At 47.6% G+C, this 23,866-nt stretch overlaps 1 protein-coding gene across 1 annotated transcript in view; it reads right to left on the reverse strand.

The window, feature by feature from the left end:
• Positions 1–23,866, reverse strand: part of INPP5D (inositol polyphosphate-5-phosphatase D) — a 105,531-nt gene that overhangs the window by 76,018 nt on the left and 5,647 nt on the right. Inside the window, exon 2 of the mRNA XM_045559602.1 lies at positions 14,297–14,360. Within this exon, the coding sequence (XP_045415558.1) occupies positions 14,297–14,360 (64 nt within the window). The remainder of the gene's footprint in view (positions 1–14,296; positions 14,361–23,866) is intronic.

The raw sequence follows: 23,866 nt of genomic DNA on the forward strand, positions 1-23,866 counted from the left end.
GAATAAATGGAAAGAGATGCCACGATCTCAAATCGAAAGACTCAATGTAATGAAGATATGAGTTATCTTCAAATTAGCCTATTAATTCAATGTAATTGCAAGAAATTCCAATTAGAATTTTTAGGGAGCTTGATGGGCTGATTACAAAATTCCCCTGAAAAGAAAATGCATGGGAACAAAGAAATAAAGAGAAGAACAATAGGTGGGAACTTAGTCTATGAGACAGGAAAATACACAGTGCAGCCACAGTAATTAAACATCATGCAACTGGGCAAGAGCAGATTAATCAATCAATGGAACAGAAAGAGGATCCCCAAATCAGATGGGGACTATGTGGGAGATGAGCGCGTGATGTGCGGGCGCAGTGAACTGATGGGAAAAGGATTGACCACTTAACACACTGTGTCGGCTACCCATTTGGAGGGTGGAGCTATATTCCCTACTTTATGCCAAATGTAAAAATAAACAAAGAGCTAAACATAACAGCATATTATAAAAATATTAGAAAAAGTATTTTCCTTGGATAAATAATATTGAGATGAATGATTCACAAAACTCAATGCATAAATGAAAACATTTGACGACTTAAAGGCTTTAAACTTTGACAATGACAAGATGGGCTGTAAACAACGGTTAAAAAGATAGCCGGCTGGGAGAAAATATTTACAGCATAATTGACCAAAAAAAATTGATATCCAAGGCATATAGAAAAGCTTCTATAACCAGAAAGATTTTTAAAAAGGGAAAAATGGACAAAGAATATAAATAGGCAATTGACAGGAGAAGAAACACAAATGGTGAATGCATGTATAAAAATAGGCTTAGTGTCATTTCTAATGAGGGAAATGCAAAGTAACATATTGAGACTGCACATTTCACCCTTTGCTTGGTGAAAATTACAGACACTGGTAATGTCCAGAATTGGGAAGGTGTTGGGGCATCGTGGGCACCAAGATGGGGGGTGGATCACACAGAGGAGCCTTGGACGAGGTGATTTGGCTGTATCTACAATAAAACATGCATTCCTTCAATCTAGTAATCTTTCTGCTTGGATAAAACTTGTGTATGTGCACAGAGGCACATACAAGCTTTGCTTATTACAGCATTTGTCTTTTGTAGTAATAACAACAAAAAAAGAAATTGTGTAAACGTCCATACCTTATCGTACGACAGTTAAAAAGCACAAAGGTGTATGAACTGACTTGGATAGATCTCAAAGGCAGATTGCTAAGGGAGGAAGGCAAATTGTAGAACAGTATGTACGATGTTTTCCCATTTATAAAACCAAACAAAACAGAACTGTATCTTTGTACACATCTCTGTGAACACAGACAATGACAGATGCGGAACCACCGGCAGTGGCTGCTCCGTGCTGGAGACGGGGCGTGCAGGGGTAAGAGCAGCTTTCACTGGCCACTCTGTGCTTCTGTTTTGTTTGAATGATTTTAGAAAGCATATGCATATTTCACTTAGGTTAAAAAAGAAAGCCAAAAAAAAAAAAAAAAAGACAAGAAAAAACAAACAAACAAAAAAAAGGAAGGAAGAAAAAAGAACAACTGTTTATAAGGACACGCCCCAGGTCCCTCAGCCCTGAACCTGACCCAGAAGATGTCCTGCCTAAGAACGAGCATTCCCACCAGGGGGCCACACTAGCAGGGCTGGAAACAAAACCAGATTAAAAAACAAAAAAATCACCCCTACCACCCAGTTTAAACCTTGGAGGGTTTAAATTCAACACACTCATACTTCTCTGGGGGTGGGCGGTGGGGGAATAAAAGGTAAGTTTTTAAAAAACTAATTTTAAAACTATTATCATATGGATATGAGGTTTTATCTTGGAATGATGAAAATGTTTGGGAAATAAATAGCGGTGGTGGCTGCACAATATTGTAAATGTGCTAAATGCCATGGAATTGTTCACTTTAAAAAATGGTTAATTTTATGTTATGTGAATTTCACCTCAATTAAAAAACAACAACAACCAAAAACCCTCCATGGCTCCCCACTGTCTGCAGAGTCGAGTCCAAACTCCCCAGCCCAGCATCCAAGCCCTTTTTCAACCTGGTCCCAATCTTCCTTTTTCCCAGGCATCTCTGCTGAGACTCCGTTTGGGACCCCAGGTTACGGCGTCCTTACCCCTAGACTTTCTGAGACCATCCCATTTCCTGCTATATAATTTTTTTGAAAAATAAAGACAAAAAATAAAATGTAAGAAAAATTATTTTAAAGATTGTATCTTAACTTGGTTAAAATAAATTAAAACAGTACCAAAGGGTATACGTTGGGAAATAGAAGCCCCCTGCTCTTCTTGGTGACCCCAATGGCCCACAACCCCCCACCCTAGACCCATGTTAGCAGTTCCTTGGACGTTGTGCTCTTACATACGTGCAATGCTGCGTGGATAATCTACCCCTTAACAAACAAAAACAGACTCTTGTACCGTAATATCATCCTGTAACTTTTTTTCTGTAAATTTTGAAATCTTTTTAACTTACACAAAACTCTGCTTTCATTTTCTAAGGATCCACATGGTCTTCCACGGCCCAGACCACGGCGCATTTAACCAGTTCCCTACCAATCACATGTAGGTTGCTTGCTAGGTTTCTGTTAAGGTTCTTCTTTGTCCCCAACTTGAAGTGATGCTGCAGTGAATGTCTTTGTACATATATCTTTGCCCATGTGACTTGTTGGACAAATTCGTGGCAGGGGGGTATCCTTCATAGGGCCCGGGCGCTACAAACGTTGGTACTGTCCATTTACCCTGTTTGCCCCACCCCCACCCCCACCCCCACCGTGGGAGAGCCTGAGTGCCAGCCAGTTCCCCGATCCCTATGTGGTCCTCAAACCTTGACCTGCATGAGGATCACTTGGGATCTTGTTTAAATGCTGATCCTGCATCTTCAGGTCTGGGGCCGGATCCTCTGCATTTCCAGCAAGCTGCTGGGGATGCTGACGGTGTGGTCTGGGGACCAGACTCAGCAGCAAGGCTCTAGAGTGATGATGTCCGATGGAAATACAATGTCAGCCTTATATATGATTTCAAATTTTCTAGAAGCCATATTTTAAAAACTTTTTAAAAATTGGGTGAAATCAATTTGATCAATATATTTTTTTAATCCAATATATCCCAAATCTTAAGATTTCAATGTACAATAAAAAATTACTTTAAAATTGTGCCCACTTCTCTGTAGCTTACCAGGCCTGATATTATTGCTAATCTTTTGCACCTCTTTTCACCCCAAAATATCCGAGGACTGTCTATCTTTAAAGAATGCCTCAGTGAGCACTCAAGGTGCTTAACATAAAGGCTTTATGACTATTTTTAAGATGTCGAAGATATTACAGATTCTGAAGTTAAATTTCAGAGAAACATATTTAAATTGCTAGTTTCCCAAGAAGGAAAGCTTGTTTCATTGTCAGGGGATTTTACTTCTGTTTCATATTTTCGATTTGAACTTCCTCACCCTCACTTACTATTTTCCTAAGAGAAAAAAAGCAGAGATAACAAATATTGATCTGCTGTAATCCTTCTCAGTCCAAAAACAGAAAAGCTAGACAGGGGAGGAATTTAGGGGCCCGTCAGGATGCAAAAACATCACGAAGCCCTTGGAGTGAGTCTACTTGTTTCTCCATTTCTCCGGGGACACATTAGTTAACTTTTCTTTCTGGGTAACCATGTTCATCTCGGGGTCAAGGTTATTTCACCTATGTCTGCATTTATCGGGCAGGAATCTACTGAGCGTTTTTAGGTGCAGAGTGTGGGGTGGGGCTGAGAGGTGGAGCAGGCTGGGGGCTTAGGGGGTTCGGGGGTGCCCCTGGGTACCTGGGAGCCAGACACAGGGACGGGCCTGGGCTCCTTGGCCCGGCTCCGTCTGTCTCAAGATGGAGGTGAGGGGAGGTCGAGGGAGAAGGGGCTACTGATGGGGCCTCCAAGTCCTCCACCCCCAACGTTCAACCTTCACCTTTTAGTTGTCATTTCCCCCGCTGCGGGCAATTGAGGAAGCCGGTCTCCTTCACTGTTTCCATTTCCCCTTTCCCTCTCCCCCCAGGCAAAGGTCCTGCCTTTAAGATGCCTCGGTTTAAACTCCTCCCCTCCGAGGGCTGAGGCGCACATCATTTGGCCCTGCTTGGATGCGGATGGTGTTTATAACGGTGCAGGCTCATCCATGCAAAACCCCCGTGAATCATTCTGTTTCAAGGCTGCAGGGCTCCAGCGGGCCCAGGACCGCAGGCGATCGATCTCCGCTTTCCACACTGCCGGCAGCCTCTCAGGATATTTTTATCCTTAATTACACGTCCCTGAGGCAGACGCCCTTCTTTCCAGCTTGCTTCTTTTCTTTCTGTAAAACTCTCAAGGTACTCCGGGGGAGACAGAAGTGACAGCTGGCAGATAAGTCCCCACGTCCTCAGCTCTGGGACGCTGCAGAGGAGCTGCCTGGGGAGCTGAGCCTGGGGGGCTCCTGCCAGCTGTGCCACTTGCCCCCCAGGCGCTGTGAGTCCCTGCTCAGCCCAGACCCAGAGCCTGCTGCATCTGCGGTGCCCGCTGCGCCCACAGAACAGATTATGAGACGTGGTCCTGAACACCCCCACCTCGGGAAAGCCTAGTTGATCTTGCTACAGCATGAATCACAGAATTTCAGCACAGGAAGGCGTTGGGGATCTTTACTCCATGTCCCTCCTTGGCCTTTCCTACCTTGTTTGCATTACAAATGTATCCCTTCATCCAATCATTTAGCAAAGATTTCTTGAGCACCTGCTATGTGCCAGGTGCTCTTCTGGGTGCTGCAGAGACTGGTGAGCAAGATCAAAAGGTCTTGGCACTCATGGGTCTCACCCTCTCATGGTGGAGACAGATAATAAATGAGTGAGTCAATACATAACGAAGACAGCTGCCGTGGCTGGCAGAGTACTGGCCTCCCTCTCCCACCGCGTCCTAATCCTGGGAACCTGTGAATGTGCCACGTCAGACGGCATGGGGGGATTAAGGTTGCTCATGTGCTGACTTCCAGATGGGAGATGATCCTGGATTTTTTGGGGGGTCCCAGCCTACTCACAAGGGTCCTCATGAGGGAAACAGGGAGGCAGAGAGTCGAAACCTTAGAAAAAGCATCATGAGAAAACCTTGACTGGCCACTGCTGGCTTTGAAGGTGGAGGAGCCGGCCACGAGCCAAGGAACGCAGGTGGCCCCTAGACACTGGCAAAGGCAAGAGAAGGGATTTCCCCTTGAGCCTCCAGAAGGAGCACAGCTCTGCCGACACCGCGACTTAGCCCAGTGAAAGCCATTTTGGATTTTTGGCCTCCAGAACTGCAAGATAATAAATCTGTGTTGCTTTAATCCACTCAGTTTGTGGAAATTTGTTATAGCAGCGATAGGAAACTAACACCATCACCGACAGTGATAACGGCTGTGAAGAAAAATAAAACAGGAGCACAGTGAAGAATGACTATAGGGCCAGGCATGATTTCAGGGCAGTCAGCCATGTGGTGGTCTGGGGGACAGAGTCCCAAGCACAGGGCAGAGCAGGTGCAAAGATCCTGGGGCAGGGAGATATTCAGTGTCCTAGGAGTAACTATTAATATCTTTTCAAAGTCTTCCTGGGAGGAGAGAGCGTTCTATTGTTTGGTTTCCCAAGCAGCCAGTGGCATCTTTCTTGCAGACTTCTGAGTAACCTTTAATCTACTTGCTTGAATGTCTGTTTTCTCTCTTTAGAGGCTGGGACCATTCCCTTGTGTTCTGTCCTGGTCTCTGTATGAGGTGCTGAGACCTCTTCCTAGGGTCTTAATGGTATAGGTTTGCAAGAGACATTTGGATGTTGGAAAACACATTTCTACATTTCAAGATTGTAGAACCTTTTCCGTTCAGTGGTGAGAAGCAGAAACACGCTGGACAGATGGGAGGGACACTAGGATGGCCGTCAGCCTCCCAGGGTCTCTTGGCTTAGACAGTCAGGAATGGCTGAAAAGAAGGGACTTTGGGAGCCCAGGAGGAGTTGGCAGGAGGGACTGTGTCCACGAGGTTGACTGTTGTATTTTTAGTTCCCAGTTAGTGTTTACTAAGGAATGAATGAATGAATGACCGGGCTGTAGGGAATCTCTGAGGTGTCATTCCGACCCTGAAGGAATATAGTCAGGACACGTGAGTACAGCACTAACTGGACTCAGCTTAAAAGTAGGGTCATCTTGGGCCTCGTTCAAGCAGGATAATGGCTCAAATACCACACAGCTCCCGGCTGGTTCCACAGTGGGGCCAGCCCCCGTGGTTGGGGAAACGAAGGCCGATAGCCGAACATGGCGGCAGCATCACACCCAGGTGAAGCTCCCCCTCCAGCCCAGCGCACAGGTGGCTGGGCACCTCGATGGCTAAGAGCCAGGCCCAGGACACTGAGGGTGCCCCGGCTTCGTGAGCCACAGCATGGGGTCAGTGCACGTGCCTCTTCTGTCACTTACAAGTCTTGTAAGCCAAGCAAGCAGCATTATCTCATCTGAGCCTTTGTTTCCTTGAATTAAAAATGGGAATAATAATGATACTAATGATAACCCTCTCCCAGGATTAAATTAAAGCACATATATGATGGCCCAGCTCCTGCTAAGGGCTCAAGAAATAAGAGCAATGGCAAAATGGGATGGTAAGGTGGGCCCCAGGCGGGAGTTTTGGGACACCCCCACCTTCTGTGTCCTCAGGGCTCTCTTACCACTGGCTGGTGGGACCCCACGCACTGCCGCTGCCCTCACCCCCTGCCTCTGTCATCCCCAGTTCTTCAAAGCAGGGGTTACGTAGGCCCAGTAAGCAGGTGCAGGGTGATCCCAGTTCTTGAGAGGGGCCCGGATTCAGACACCCCTACCTGGTGCCTCCCCCATGCCCCTTGCTCCTGGCCACTCGTCCTCCTCTCCAAGTCCCCTTTGGAGGGTCTTTCTGCTATCAGGAGTCCCCACGTCCCAGCACTTTCTCCCTCCCATGCACCCAGCCTGGGCTCCTGCCCGGGTACCTGCCTTCATGGAGGTTTGCTCCTCTCCCCCTTACTCTTTATTTAAAATAATCATTCACTGAGTCACCTGCCAGGCACTGAGCTGTGTGCTTTACATAAACCATCTCTTTGAATCCTCAAAACCTCCACAGGTGAGAAGTACTGCCGTTATCCCACTGTGTCTGACTATTTATTCTGAGAATAAACCACTTGCCCAAGAGAACTAGGACATTACATGGCCCTGAAGGCCCGAGCAAGAGCCTTCTCTGAAAATGCAGCTGCAGGAACCAGGAAAACATCCTGGGCCAACGCATCGGCAGCCTCACATGGATGTAAAAGGCAACGCTTTCATGACCCAGAAGCGAAAACCCACAAGGAGAGAAGGAGAAAGATGAACACATGACCCGACCAGTTACCCAGGGAGGCCACCCAGGTCAGGCAGGCTTGTGACAAAACAAAACCTCAGCGCTGACGTGGAAATCCACAGTGGGGGAGTTAGAGCAAAACTGAGTCTGGAAAAAGAGCCCTTCCCAGAACGCACAACAACCTGACCGAGCCATGAAGGCAAGTGCGATAAGTCGATAGATACGGAGGATACTGTGGAGACTCAGTTTAAGAACCAGAACTACGGCAAGGGCAAAACCGTCATCATTTTAAGTGAAACCGATAGCTTTTTCTTTCTATCCTTTCAAGGTGGCAGCAGAATTCATTCATTCCATAAATATTTATGGAGCACTTACTGTGTGCTAGGAACAGTTCTGAGACAGCAAATAGATAAATCAAGTGATAAATGCATCAAACGGGGTGCTCACAAGTGCCACAAAGAAAACAAAGGAGGGGAAGGGGTTGCAGAGCAGCAGGTGAGGGTGGGGGCTATTTTTATGGAGTGATCGAGCGAGGCGTCTCAGAGAGACTCTCTTCCGTCTGCTAAAACTCTGCGTGGCCTCTTGCATACACGAAGGTTAGACCCAGAACCCCATCTGGAAGGGCGACGTTGAGATGAGAAGCTGGACGATTCCGCAGTAAGCAGGCAACCAGGGTGTCTCCCCAGGGCACAGAGCTTGCTAGCACACTGATTGATTTCTGCACTTTTTCTGGTTAGAACTGGAGAGAGAGATATTGAGCCCAAGGATGTCTGACATAAAGACAAGTCATGGCGGGGTGCGGTGGCTCACACCTGTAATCCTAGCACTCTGGGAGGCCGAGGCGGGTGGATCGCTCAAGGTCAGGAGTTAGAGACCAGCCTGAGCAAGAGCGAGACCCCGTCTCTACTAGAAATAGAAAGAAATTATCTGGACAACTAAAAATATATATAGAAAAAATTAGCCGGGCATGGTGGCGCATGCCTGTAGTCCCAGCTGCTCAGGAGGCTGAGGTAGGAGGATCACTTGAGCCCAGGAGTCTGAGGTTGCTGTGAGCTAGGCTGACGCCACGGCACTCACTCTAGCCCCAGCAACAGAGCGAGACTCTGTCTCAAAAAAAAAAAAGGACAAGTCATGAGGAACATCTGTGGCAGAGTGGAGCAGGTCCCAGAGACGCGACGCAGCCTACAGCTAAGGAGAGGGGAGAGCAGGGGCTACGTGTTTCAGACCAAGACTTGTGGGCTTCTGGTGCAGTGAAATGACATGCAATTGAAAATGTTTATTTTCTGCTTTGGAATTCCCCTAGGATAGCCCAAACCTTTGCGTATTAGGATAGTTTTAGCTGCAGGTAGCAGAAAACCCTAACTCAGCGACTTGAACAAAAAGGAATTAATTAACTCACAAAACAGGAAGAGGAAAGGTAGGGCGGGTCCCAGGCTGGCTAATTCCCTTCAGCTAATTCAATGACATCTTCAAGGACCCAGGTTCGTTTCATCTTTCTGCTCTGCCATCTGCATGTTGGCCTCACTCTCTAGCTACCTGTCCTCATGGTTACAGGATGACAGCAGCGCCCCAGCCATCACATCCTGTGACAGCTTCCAAAGGTAGAAAAGGGACTATTTCATCCTTGTTTCTGTTTCTAAGACAAATTAAACCTTTACTAGAAGCCCACAAAACACTGTCCTCTTTGTCTCCTTGGCTACAGTTGAATCCTATTCCCCCATCTAAACCGGTCCACTATGTGGTGCAAACTAATGTCAGTTCTGTGCAGCCTTGGGCAGCAAAGAGAGGAAATGGGCCCATGATCTGGGGCAAGTGGACCAGAAGGCTCTGGAACATGGAGAAGCAGGAACAGGATGGCCAGGGGAGAAAACAGTCATTTGGAGGTAGGGATGACAAACAGCATGGACACTCTTTCCAGAATTCTCTGAGATGCTTGGGAAAGGGTTCCCTGTCCTGCAGCCACACAGGAGGGAGGGCTGGCTTGGTCTCAAGGGCATGTATATCCCAGAGGCTAGAAAGTGAGCGGAGCCTTGGCTTTCTTGGGGGTGGGGGTGGGGGGTTCCAAGAAAGAAATCAGAAGGACTGGAATAAAAACTTAATCAAAGACCAAGCAGAAGAAAAGTCTCCTGAGTCAAAGAAAGATCTGGGTTTGGAAAGTAAATAAGCCGAACACATTTCAGGGACTATCAAGAAAGGAAAATGACAAGGCTAGAAAAAAAATTCCCGCCAGCTTCACAGTAGAAAGAGAAAAAGTAAAAATTGGTTCCCTCTATTGGCACTAGTACAAGTTTGGCCTTGGGTTTTGCTCTCAGGACTATTTATAATACTAAATTTCTGAAGGCCGTGGAACAACACCTGTAGAGGATTTTGAGAGAATAGTTGGTCTCAAGAATTTTATATCCATCAAATTCCCTTTTGAATATGTAAACAACTGCAAGATGTTTTAAGATACTCAGAGGCTTAGAAAATACATCTGTCTGTGTTCTACAGTAGGCCAAATAAAAAAAAATTCTAAGTGCAGTCTTCTGGAGTGTGGCTGTCATGACATAAAGGGACCCCTCAACCACGTGGACCCCCACAGCCCACTGTCCTTGGTGTGGCCACGGAGTCCTTGCAGGGTGGCCCTGGCCGCACGAGGCTTCTGGTACCTGAGCTGTCTGCGCTCATTGTGCAAGTCCAGGAAGTGAGTGTTGGAGCCACATCCTTCACCCGGCGGCTCAGACGGAATCTCTACTTCACTCGGCGACCACTCAGAACAATAACAGCTGCCACCCGCTTCCTGAACTTAATAACAATGGCTCAACCGTTTACCCTCTCTTGGACACTTGTGACGGAATAGGTTTTAGAAAGTTGTTTTGTTTTTCTCTCTGCAAAAGCCACACTGCCCGGAGCAACCTGACCGCCACCGTCGGGGACCAGGGACTTGAGTCTCTCATCTTCAGAACTCACCAGAATGGCTCGAGCTACGGGATTTTCCTCCCAAACTGGGAAAAAATAATGAAAGAGTCTACGAGGCAGATCTTTTCTAATTCCCTGTTTATCTAAACCTGCATTAAAACCTGCAGGTGCTGCTGTCCTGACTTGAACAATAGACACCTTGGATACAATCTCAACCTTAAGGAAAGACAGGAAGTTCACAGAGGACGTTGATGTGATGGAGGAGGGGCGGCTTTTATTTTCTGCTTTATCCTCTTGATAGGGAGGGTGTGGGACAGGGAGCAAGGGCCCTTTTACTTCCACTGCAGCACTGGCTTTGGGGACCCATTCACAGGACATGTCTGCAGGTCGCTCCCCAGCCCGAGGCCCCCCGCGGTCACCCTGGAGTTGGTGCATCGGGACTGCCCGCCCAGCCTCCAACTCCCCCTCACTCTCCAGTGGGGGGAGTCCCTCAGGGGCGGCAGCAGCCCAACAGCGCATTCCGGAGTCAGCCTTTCAAGAGGTGACGCTTCCCTTAGGGGAGAGTCACTTCCCTTTCCAAGTGGGGAAGGGAGTCTGGGCTTTACAAGAAACCCGCTGTCTCCCTGTGGGAAACTTCGGCCTGAGGGGCTGAGCCGTCCTCCTTCCTCTGGCCTCACACAGTGCTCAGAGCACACCCCACCCCCACCCAGGAGAGGCGGCAGAGGTTCCAGTCCAGCAGGTTCTCAGGGTTCAAGTGTCATGGCAGCTGTTGAACGACTGCTTAACCATTCCATGGGCTACCCGGGCCCCTGCAGGCACAGAGGTGCACGGCCCAAAGAGCAGAGCCGAGGGGCATTGGGCTCCACAAAATTTGCCCCTCTTTCCCTCTACCCCGGGCGCTGCCTAGAATCTTCTAAAGCACCTCTGGCTCCCTTCTCTGTCACCCTCCTTCCCTGCTGTCCCTGCACCGGGAGGGGTGTGTGATTTCCACTTCCCAGCAGAGTTTCTTGGCTTCCTTGCCCAAGGCCACCTGGCTGGCCAAAGGGCACCCCAGCCCAGCTCCCCGCTGGGAACAAAGGCATCGGCTTTCCTTCCAGGGACCTTGCTGATTTACCACAAGGGACAAATGCCGTTTATGATCAAGTATTATCTGCAACCAAGTGAAGGACAAGAGGCCAAGCGCTTTGAGAGGCCACACTGTCTGCCTCCCCGTCCCTCCAGGCGGGGTCCTAAGGGAGTCCTAGGCCCGCCCTTCCCAAGGAATTCTGACGCCCAGGCAGGTTTGGAGGCAGCTTCTGGGCTGGAAGACAGAGGCTTAGCTGTGGGATCTGCAGGCCCAGCAGTGAGACAGGAGGCCCAGGGAGGAAGCTCAAGGAATTAAAATAAGAAACAATAAAGCCTTTTGGTGCTTCACTTGGTGAAGTTTCAAGCCAGATTCTTATTTTTGGGAGCCTCATACTCTGGTGGCACCGAACAGACTCAGGTGTCGGGCGTGAGTTATTTAGAAACTGTGGCTAAGCTCAGAAAGGAGCGTGAGGTTTTGCCTCAACGTGAAAAGAGGAACTCGAGTTAAAATAAGCAGCGATCAATAACTGCTGACGGTTCCTCCAAAGATCTCTGACTTGGCTTAATTGGGCGTGAGCTTTCGTTGGCTTCTCAGCGGACAGCCATGCTCATTTTGTTGGGGAGGTGTATTTTATAGGAAGCCGTAGCCTTAAATATGGAAACTTCCTCAGACCACCTAGGCCCACAGCTTCCTGTACCTTGGTTATCCGGTTTGGCTACCAAGGAGGGCCAGGTAGGCCCTGCAGACGTGGCCTGCCCTGCCCTGGCTGAGTGTAGGCCTGAGGGGGCCACGCTCTGCCCCCAAGACTCTGCCACCATCCCCAAGGGTATCTGTACCAAGACAGCCTATTCACACGCACACTAGGGCTGGTGGCCCCTGAGTGGCACCCGCAGAGAAAGCCGCTGGGGGCTGAACCCATCAGATTCCCTCTTGGGCCTGGGAACTGAGGAGTGGGCCTGCTGGGAGGGGCAGAGCGGACCCAGAGAAGAGTTGAGTCAGGGCAGAAAATGGGGTGCAGGGCCCCGAGCTCTCCTGGCCCCAAGCCCTGGGGGCCCTGGCACGGCCGTCTCCTCCCTGCTCGGCACGTCTGCGCAGAGGCCGCGCCCCTCCCAGAGTCAGCCACAGTGGATCTGTTCTAGACCCACGGATTTAGAAGCAGCTGCAAGACGGGCAGTGATTCCCAGTGTCGCGGGACGGAGGCCGCAGCAGCGAGAGTGGGACAACGAGAGGGACAGTCTCGAGGCACAGTCTGTACGTTTACAAGCCGTGGGTGCAAACCCTACACGAGAAGCCGCAAAGTCATGTCTTTTCCAGTCATACTTAAAGTTTCCTCCACTTTGAAGGAATAGAAGAAACCACAAGTGGAAAATAGATCAAAAGCTTTGACCAACTTTTAACTTAAGAGAGTTTAGACTCCTCTCAGCAAGCCACCAGCAAGGATGCCAGCCCAGCCAGGAACACGCACGCAGTCCTAGACCTGGAAAAAACAGAGGCCATGCATGGAGGCCAACTGGCCGGCCACGTCCCCGAAGGTGAGGAGCCCCCAAGAGTCAAACATTCTGATGACGAATGGCTGCCTCCTGCTTGACAGCATGGTCTTGCCCTCGGTGTGCCACACTTGCTCTCCGTGACTTCTCCAAGAACCAGGCCCAGACACGTGGGCATCCCCGACGACTAAAAACCTCTAGGTGCTGGTGTGGAAGAAGCCAGAACAGCGCTCAGCCTGACCTCTACCAGGTGAAGCGATTCTGCCGGAGCCCAAGCGTGCGTCCCTGGTGGACGCCCCGCAGCAAACACACCCTGAGCAGGCAGCCCCGGCCCCTCCTGCCTGGGCTCAGGCGTGCCCCTCAGGGGCTCACTCTGACCAGTGGCTCATTGAAGTGATTCCTTTGAGCCCCTCCGACGGTCTTCCTAAGAGGCCTTCTGCTCTCCCTCCTGACATATTTTGGGTGATTTTTGCCCCAGGGACCCACCTGTTGTCCTGCCCTTGAGTCCAGCTCAACGTCTACTGCTGCCTCCTAGTTCTGCACAAAGTGACTCGTTCCCGTCAAGGTCTGGAGGCCAGCGCTCGAGCCCTGCCCCCCCGACTTCCACTTTCCCTCCAACTAAACTCCACAGGCCCGGCCATTGCTCCTCTGTGACATGGTGTCCAAACCCTTGTCGGTCCCAGCCGCTCTGCTCACACGGGGCACTCCTCCTGTCACTACACCATTTGCCATGGCCCCCCCGAGGACCGAGCATGACATGTGCGAGCACACTCCGTCCCCCAACGGAGGACGTGGAAACCTCACTTCCTTTGATCTTCCCGCCTCGTGTTCTCTTAATGCAGCCGGATTAAAAGAGCTTCCCTGCCTTCCACATCACTGTGTTGTCACTTACTGTGGCCAAACGAAGTCTTTACTGTTTGTTACTTAAGCTGTGCTTAGGGTGGTCCTCCCAGGCTTGCACTGGTGCAGCTGATTTTTCTTTTTAAGATTTAACTGCAAGTTTTTGCACATTTAGATTTACATGGTGAAATCAGACGGCAGGAGCATCAGCCTTGGACAGAACAGAGCTCTGCACACTGAAAGGCACCATTTCGTGCGAATCTTCTAATCCCTCAGAAAACGTGGTCTGTCCTCCCGCAAGCTCACCTCCCTCCCTCCTTCCTGGCCCACTTCCGCCCATTCACTCCAGGGCACTGGAGACAACCACCACCAAGCCACAGCCACGCACTCTTCCTTCATCTCCGGGCAGTCTTCCTCGCGTGGTTTCCTCCTCACACCCACTGACTCAGACAACCCCTGGCATGTCTGTTTCATCATGTCACAGAGCAGGTCACTCTGAGGGTCACAGTCTACCCACCAGGCCACCCCCTGGACTTGCGGGAGAAAGCCAGGCTCAGCCAGGCCTTTCCGTCTAGGCTGCTTGGGACACGTGCTTTCATCGTCCCCTTTCCACCCTTTTGCTGCCAGTATAGACTGAAATCCCGTTCAGGCTTCAATGTTTATAAAGGACTTACCTGAACCGTGAATTTATCATCTTCATTGGGCAGAATTCTGTAGGTGTAAACGCAATTCCGATACCTGAAATAGATCAAAGGCTTCATTAGGACCCATGCAGGAACCCGGACAGGAAAATCCAGTTTGCTTGTAGCAAGACTTCCTGACGCAGCTCAAGGAATCTGGGCACAAAGTCTCTAAAGCTTGGAGCAGGCCGCTTCTGGGATGGGGACGGGCCCTGCCATGCAGCAGTCCTGGACTGCGGCGCCGGGTGCTCACCCACCCCCTCGGCACTCAAGGGGCCCCAGGACAAGGCAGGAGGGGTCACTTTGGGGTGGACACTTCACCCGTGGGGTCTCATTGAAGACAGTCTGCCATCTGGAAGGGAGGGGGTGTTCACAGAGGAACCCAGACTCCAGTGGGGCTGGGCAAGGTGGGGTCTGGCGACGGGACCTCAGGCACAGTCAAGGCTCCCCACCACCCCCATGTGGCTTCCTCCCCCTCGACCCTTTGCCCCATGGGCTTATTCTCCCAGAGCTCTTCAGAGACCCGGATTTGCCCCAGTCACTTGTGAGTGAGCCGTGGGGTTGTTTCTAACAAGGAAGTGCTAGGAATCCCAGATTCTCTTCTCTTTCTAGAAGCTCTGCCTTCCTTTGGTTCAGGATTCCCCAGGTGAGAAGGATGAGGTACTTTTTACCTTCCTGAAACCTCTTAGAGGAAGGGGGAGTTGTCAAGTCTGAGCTCCTTGGAAGAGGGGCTCACGGGTGCGTGGTCCCAGCCTAGCAGGCTGTCAGCCGTCTGGGAAAGGTTACTTGGATCTTACGCTCTTACTTAAAGTTGCTGGTCTGTTCTCTTGCCCACCCTCCTCTTGCCCCATTTCCTCCACTTGGGGTTCTCATGAGCCTCAAAAGCTCGAGCCCTGCGGAGCACCCCGGATGGGAGCCAGGCTGTGGCACCAGCCGATACTTCATTCTGGAAGCTTCGCCAAGCCCTCCCGGGCGCTAGGCTCTCCACTGAGCATTCACTTATGCTATTGTTGAGCCAGATTTCTAAAATTATATACTAATCGAAAAAAAAATTAAAACCACACAGAAAGATATAAAATGAAAAAAAAAACCCTCTCTTTCCCCCTCCCATAAGCCCCACTTCTTAGATTTCCTACTCATGTTTGTAAGTCGTTCCAGAAATTTTAAACACACCCAAAAGCTTATATATACATATCTTTTAAAATACAAATAATATCACACTAAATGCCTTGTTTCTGAAATTTGGTTTTTTCACCAAAAAAAAAAAAAAATCTTAGAGTGTTCCCAAGCCAAACGAAAGATAGTTTATTAGCGTTTTCATCATGTTCCACCATGTGTTGTAATGTGTTGACATGCGGAAGTGACCGTAGATAAATGGCCAGGAGGAGATGGCCAGGCTAGAAGACCCGGGCATTTTCTGTTTTGACAGAGACTACAAACTGCCTGGCAGTGAGTGTGGCATTTTGTTCTCCTGCTAACCGGATATGAAAGTGTCTATTTCCCCACACCCTGCCAACGGGCTGTTATCAGACTTCTTAATCTTGCAAATCTAAGAGGTGAAAATGATAGCTTGCTTTAATTTGCGGTTCTTTTACGAGAAAGGTTCTTCAACATGTTCTCATGTCTAGTTATTTGTATTTCTTTTTCTGTGAATTCCTTTTTGTGTCTGTGGCTCACTCTTTTTGGTATCATGTTTTGCTTATTTATGTATGAGACTCTGATATATGATACAATGTATTTTGGAGTTATGTTTAACTGTTTGTTTTACTGTGTAGAAGTTTTACAATTTTATGTGGCCAATTTTACCATATTTTATTTTATGGCTTTTGAATCAGTGGGTGCTTAAAGAAAATTTTCCATAACGTTTTGGATAGTTTCACTTCCATGTGTCTCTTCATTTCACATAGAAAAGGTTCTTGTCGTTCCTATCACTTTAGTTCACATCTTTGCACTCCCTGTCCTGTGTCCTGGGTTGATACCACACTCCAGTCTTGTCTCACAGTCCAGTGACACCTCACCTCCCAGAGAGGCCCCAGCCCTCGACGCCCCCCCCCAACCCCATCCCCATCACTCCCAGGCTCATGGCCCCCACCTCCACCCAGGCTTGCCAGAGCCCTGAAAGATAAGAGCGTGGTAGAGTTGAGGGCAGCTCTCTCTGCTCTTATCTTTCAATGCTCTGTTCTTGCGACACTTCCTCCTGTAGGTATGCAAATGGGGCAAGGCTGAGAACAGCCTCTCATTTGGCTGAGGACGGCTAATTTATGGAAGGGTTCCAGCTGGCCCAAAACATCAGCTTGTAGACAGAAAGAACACAGAGTCACGCAGAGAGAGACAGGCAGCAGCACAGAACAGGAAAGCCCCTTTGGTTTAATCAGGTGTGGCAGACAAGGCTTTAGGGCTTTTTCAAAGGTGTTCTAGAAACATTGAAACAAAGAAACAGCTCCACATTACTGAAGCAGATCAGAATTCAAAAGCTATTAATAGTACACTAGGAAGAGATGATACTTCCCCCTTAGACAGTAACATCTCTGCTGATGTTAATGACCCTGCACGGCCAGTGCATAGGGCTGGACACTGTCCCTGGGACTGGTTCAGTTTAAATCTTCAAGGAAAAACACGCAGCCCTACTACCACCACTAGCCTGCCACACACAAACCACTGGGGGAGCAGTAGCTCCAACCTGCATTCCATGGGGTGCTGGGGGCTCTGCAGGGAGGTGGAGGAGGGCACCCACTATCCTCCACCACCCACCTGCAGCTGTACGTCACTCTGGTCCTATATACATACACACATATACACATGCATGCATACTTGTGAACACACAACACATGTATACATATCTGAGTATACACATAACATGTGCACATAACACATACAACACAAATAACATGTGCATATACATACACAGGCAAACTCTTACATGCAAAATGCTTAAAGCAAAGATTCCACAACTAAGTAGTGGCTGACAACTACTGCACTAGAACATAATCTGGACAACATGCTCACTGCTCTCTGGGGGCAATGGGCCCCACCCAGCCCTTTCCCAGCTCTTTAGAGTGGTTTGATAACACACTATGGTGCTTGCACTGGCTCTTGGCTGAGACCCCTTTTGGTGACTGGGCTGCATTTCAGGGTGAGGGACCAGGAATATGCCATTGGAGATGCAGGCTGGGACAGCACCTGGCCCACTTCCTTCTGCTACCGAATGAAAATGTTCTATTCTCAAATGAAGAGGGCTTAGAGCACATTTCCCATGCAACTCCAACAGGTGCTGGGTGGCGGCAGGTGCCCGCCCTGTGCTGAGCACCGGACAAGAAGAGGTGGGAAGCTGCCTGCCAGCAGAAGGGCATTCCCAGATTAGATTGACTTCATGTGGCTCAAGTGGCACAAGAAGTTTTACCCTGATATGAGAGGACAGCAAATGGAAGGAGGAAGAAACATCATCATAGTGTTGTATTTACCCTTTTAGGTAAATCTTCCTCTTTCTGTATGACTATTCGTAGCCAATTCAACATTGACGACCATGCCCAGAAACATCCTTGACCATGGTGAGCTCTACGGGGAGACAGAGACATCAAACTCTGCCATTCAAGAACCTCATTAGTGTTTCTGTCTCATTCTGCTCGTCAGCTGGTATAATTGTTTTTAAATCCCTTCGTGACTCTCATTATATATCATTTCTAGTTTCTGATGTTGTTTGTATGTGTTTTATCTTTTTCTTGGTTAAGTGAAGTAGAAGCAGACTCTGGACAAGACGAGGTGGGAGAAGAGAGCTGGAAACCCTGTGTTCAAGAAAGCCCCATGGACCAAGGTAGAAATAAAGGAAAATGTATAGCAGCCCTGGAAGCTAATCATTCACCATTCACTCCAAACTGCAAAGAATCCCAGCCAAGAGAATGCTCAAACTGAGGAATGGAAAGAGGACATCGGTTGCTAACTCGGGCCCCTCCAGGAGGGAGAGAGCAGGCAGAGGGGCCCAGTGGCCAGGCAGTGGGAGGCGGAAGTGAGGCAGGCAGAGCGCTGCTGGGAGCCTGCTGAGCAGCACCCCCATCAACAGCCTGGGAGTCCAGTGGGTCATTCCTTGTTTAACAGCCACACAAAGCAGAGACCTGGGTATGCAACCCCTCTTGGGGAGCCCTTGCCCCTGTGCCACACCCACCCTCACTGCTTGCTCAACCAGCTAGACCTTGGATCAGGATCTCCACGTCCCCTCCCCACCAGCCCTTTTATGTTTGGGAAGAGGATTTGGGCAAAAACTTACTCCTACCACTGAAAGAAACCTAATCTGATTTTTCCTGACAGTTCTTTGTCAGAAAAAAAAATCACCAGATCTATGAAAACATATCACCACTCAAAAAGAGGGCACCATTTTTCTAAGGACTCCAAGGAGTTACTGTATCTTAAATATAATCACAGCTTCAAAAACAAAACAAAACAAAACAAACATTCTAGAGAAGTCTGATCTATGAACTTGGTAAAATTTAAGAGCCCACTGCCCCTCTGAAGCTGGAGGAATTGATTGTGAAAACTGAGCAGGCTGAGATAAACAAAGCCGATCAGAAGTGAACAACCGGGAGGTTTGGCGTCAGAATTAAACACACAACGCAGGCAGGACCGAGCAGGTCATGGACAGCGGAACGTTAATGAGGAGGAAGACGAACTGGGGAAAGTGACACAGAGGAAAAAGATAAAGAGATTTTAAAATAAGAAGGAAGAAGAGAAACGGAATGCAGATCTCAGTCCTCAGACATATGCAATAGGGCTTTCTGAAAGGAAGAGATAATTTTTCAAAATATAAATATAAAAAGCAGAACAGGTCAACAAACCTAAGAGCCTGCGACTTGAAAAGCAGAAAATTAAATGCACAAACCTCTGACGACGGAAAGAAACAAATGCAAGAGAGCTGGGTATTCCCCTTTTGCCTTCCCTCTGCCTCCAGCTAGAGCCACTCTCTCCCCTTTCCACCTGCCCTGTGTGGGGAAACCCGACCTCCATGGGCTGCTTCGCCCAGGTTTGGCCAATGGAAGGCACCGACAGGTGAGGAGAAGAATGGGGGTAGGTGTGCCTGTCCCCCATCCGACCCTGCCTGCTGCACACCACAGCTCAAGTCAGATGGCCGTCTCCTAGCTGTAGCCCTGCCAGGTCCTGGTGACACAGCTCTGCCTCTTCAGGTCAGCGGTGGGGATGGCTTCCCGTGGAGGCCAGCCACAGTCTGCTTTGCCACCCCTGTCTCTATCATCCCTTTTGAGTCTGCCGTCTATTTCCTGTCGGGATCCTGGCCACCACAAAATTAGAAATGAAAAAAGGAAGATAGCAGCAATAAAACAGAAAACTTACAATTATAGAAAACTATGCATAATTGGATGCCAGAAAATGTGAAAATCTCAACAAATAGATTGTTCTCTGAAAATTATATATTATAACTTAAGAAAAGTGACATGGGAGGAAATAGAAAACAAGACGAAATCAATACTAAAGAAGAAATTGAAGTATATATTAAAGAGTTATCTCTATAAATGGCTCTGAGAAGAAATGGCTTTACCAAATTTTTTTTAATATTTCAAAAATCAGATAATTATGATGCTAATAAATGGCTCCCAAGATATTTTATAAAACTTACATGACCCTTAAACCATAACATGACCAAAGTCATATAAATAAATCTCACCTATGAATACGTATGTAAAAATCCTGAGTAAAATTCAGAGTGTGGGCCAGGCGCAGGGCCTCACGCCTGTGATCCTAGCACTTTGGGAGACGGAGGCGGGCAGATCGTTTGAGTTCAGGAGTTCGAGACCAGCCTGAGCAAGAGCGAGACCCTCGTCTCTACTAAAAATAGAAAAATTAGCTGGGCTTGGTGGCCTACGCCTGTAATCTCAGCTACTCAGGAGGCTTAGGCAGGAGAATCGCTTGAGCCCAGGAGTTTGAGGTTGCTGTGAGCTAGGCTGACGTCACGGCACTCTAGCCTGGGCAACAGAGCAAGACTCTGTCTCAAAAAAAAAAAAAAAAAAATTCAGCATGTGATAAAAATTACTGTACTTAAGAATAGTTCATTTAATCATGCAAAATTGTTTAATATATGTAAACAAAATATAAATATATAAAATTGAGCTATTATACTAATAAATGGAATCAGGGACATGATATAATCATCACGACAGATATTAAAAGAAGATTTGATACAATTCAATATTCAGTCTTTCAGAACTCTTTATCTAACTCCGGGAAAGACAGCTCCTTCTGTGACGTGAGAAACAGCAACAACTAACTTTTGTCAAGTGGCAACGAGGTGCCAGACACCATGCCAAGTCCTTCCCAGGTGGTGCCACATGTGATTCTCACAGTACTCCTCCAGGTAGATTTTTTCTCTTCCCAATATTCACCACTCTAATATTTTTAAAACACTGGCCAATCCAATAAGATATGAAATCTGAATGAGTCGTAAGTATTTGAAAAGTAGACCACAAAATGGTCATAATTTGTAGATGATATGATGGTCTATCAAGAAAATCCAAGAGAAACAACCAAAAAAACAATTCGAAATAATGAGAAGTGATAGAATAAAAGATGAATTTATAAAATCTATAACTTCCCTATAGATCTTCAGTTACTGTGAACCGGTAACTGTGGGGAAAAGCCATCATTCACAACAATAACAAAAATATGAAAAAATGTGAAGAAATTATTACAATATGCATGATCTAGATGAAGAAAACTACAAAATTTAAAATAACAGAGACAGATGTATTTATTATTAAGAAGACTGAGTATTACTAAAATGTCCGTCTTCACAAGTTATATTATGGATTTCATGCACTCGCAATCAAAGTCCCAATAGTGGTTTGTTCCAACAAAATTATTATCTGGTTCTCCTGGAAGAATACGTGGAAAGCATGGACCTGACAACCCTAAAGTAAATAACACGGTGGCGACGTCTTTGGTGGGACTTGGTGTAGGACAAGCACATGGGCAGTGAGCGGGACACACAGGCAAGAAGGGTATTGAAGACTTCCTGTGGGCTGAGAGACTCAGGGAAAAGGAGTAAGTTACTCAGTAAGAGGTTTTGGGAAAGATGATCAGTTGAGAAGAATACACATAAATCTTTACCTTTCACCATTCATTAAATTAACTCCAGAGAGATTAAAGGGTTCAATGTAAAACAAACAAACAAACAAGAACAAAAACCCACCACTGCTCCATTTGTTCTCACCCAGTACTGCACTAAGCACGTGACACACACTTTCCATTGGACCCACCCAACAGCACCGCCGCATAGGTTTCCTCAGCCCTGGTTTTCAGACGAGGAAACGGGGCCCAGTGGAATCAGATGAACTGTTCGGGGTTGAACAGGCCAGGTTGATGCTTACTCCATGTCTACGGGCTGCAAAGGCCCTGTGCTAACCCGCCTGTCTTCCACAGGAGGAAACAGAGGTGAATTTCTGTGTGCAGAGGTATTCTTTACATGGAAAAGCAAAGGGAGAAATCACAAAAGGAAAAGATTGATAAGAGTTTACTCTACAAAAATTTATAGTCTCTGAATGTCAAAAAACACAAAGTTTAAAGGAAAATATTTGGAACAAGTATGACATAAACAACTCACGCAAGTAGATAACAGAAAAACTACAGTTTCAATAGAAAAATGGCAAAGAGAATTGAACAGACCATTCACAAAAAGGGAACTATGAAGGTCGATAATCCTACCAAATGAGCTCCACATGATTGCAATCAAATGCAAATCAAAAGGAACATTAACACCTTTAATGTTTTTTTAAAATGAAAGTATTCAGAATAGGGAGATCAGAAAGAGGTGGGCACTCTCTTGTACTGCTTGCTGGAGCATTGGAAAAACATTCTAGAAAGCAACCTGTCATTCTGTACCAAGATCTTTTGGTACAGACGCTCCTATCCTTTGATCTAATAATTCCACTCCTGGGAATCTATAACCAGAAATGTTTATAACATTTCTGCACAAAGACCTTCATCACTGTCATATTTATAACAACAAAACACCACTGATAACTGAAATGTCTGACAATAGACAAGTCATTTCATAAAATGTGGCACATCACATAATAGAATTCTGTACACCCCTTAAATATATTTAGGAAGAAATTCTAACTAAATGGGAAAATGCCAGCGCTGCTAGAAACCTAGACTAAAATTACATGTGTGCATATATCAGAGGCATATGTAACATGGAGATCATATACACACATGGGGAGAGAGCACGAGAAGATACACCAATGAACGAACAATGTTTATGCCAGTCTCTCAGCGATTGGGTGGTTGTTTTTCTGCTTTCTGCTTTGTACTTTTGTGCTTTATACTTCATACCATTTTTTAAAAGTTTAAGAACACTGCACTGTTTTTCAGATCTAGTTACTTCTCCATTGCCGCTGATGGGTGGAGGGCCGGCCAGCCTCTCTGCTCTGGAGAGCGGGTTCCTGCCCGCACAGGGCCAGCCCTCCACGGCATTGTTCACAACAAGGAACTGAACGCAAACTGCTTGGGCCCTGCACATGCTAATATGATGCTTTTCTAATTAATGGGGACAAAGGGAGCATCAAGTGAGCCAGGGAGAGACCAAGAGCCTAGTCCCCACCTCATGGGACGAGCCGTGCTCCTTCCAGCTTCCTCAGTGCCCCAGCGCCTGCCCCTAAACTGGAACTGGACTTCGATGGTCTTCAGATGTCCTGCGTTTCTTTCTGACGTCAGCTCTGTTCTTCTCACCTCCGTGTCACACCCCTCTCTGCCTCAGCCCTCCAGTCCTCAACCCTGACCCGGCAGCTTCGGCCACCGTGTGTCATGCAAGTCCTCTTCCTGCCTTGATCTCTGTGAGCACTTCCTCTGAGGAGGCCCCGCTGACAGCTCAGTGTCTCCCGGAAGCCTCCAGGAAGTTCCAGCAGTGACCCTCTGCCACCGTTCTCCTCTCTCCTTCTGTTGTGGAATTTTCTTCACAGATGGGCCCTATGCTCCTCTGCTTCTGAGATGTCACTACTTTTCAGCTCACGAAAAATAATGGCCAACGTTATTTTTACGTATGCAAAGCATTCAGTGGCTGCTCCCCGGGGGCCTGGCCTTGCCCTGTGCGCGTTGCTCACACCCTTCCATGTTAGCCTCTCAATGACCTGACAACAACAGAAAGACAAATAACCCAATTTTTACGATGTGCAACGGATCCAAATAGACATTTCTCCAAAGAAGATATACAAATGGCCATGTGGAAAGATGTTCAACCTCATGAATCATCAGGGAAATGCAAATTAAAACCATGATAAGATGTCACCTCACACCCGCTAGGATGGCTATAATAAAAAAGACAGATAATAACAAGTGTCGGTAGGGACGAGGAGAAACTGGGACCCTGATGCATCACTGGCGGGAATGTAAAACGGTGCAGCCACCCAGGAAAACAGTTAAGCAGTTCCTCAAAGTGTTAAACATAAAATTACCATATGATCCAGCAATCCCACTCCTACGTACATACCCAGCACTATTGAAAACATATGTTCACACAAAAACTAGTACATGAATGTTCGTAGCAGCATTATTCATAATAGCCAA

The sequence above is a fragment of the Lemur catta genome, chromosome 8, assembly GCF_020740605.2.
Source record: "Lemur catta isolate mLemCat1 chromosome 8, mLemCat1.pri, whole genome shotgun sequence".
Lineage (NCBI taxonomy): Eukaryota > Metazoa > Chordata > Mammalia > Primates > Lemuridae > Lemur > Lemur catta.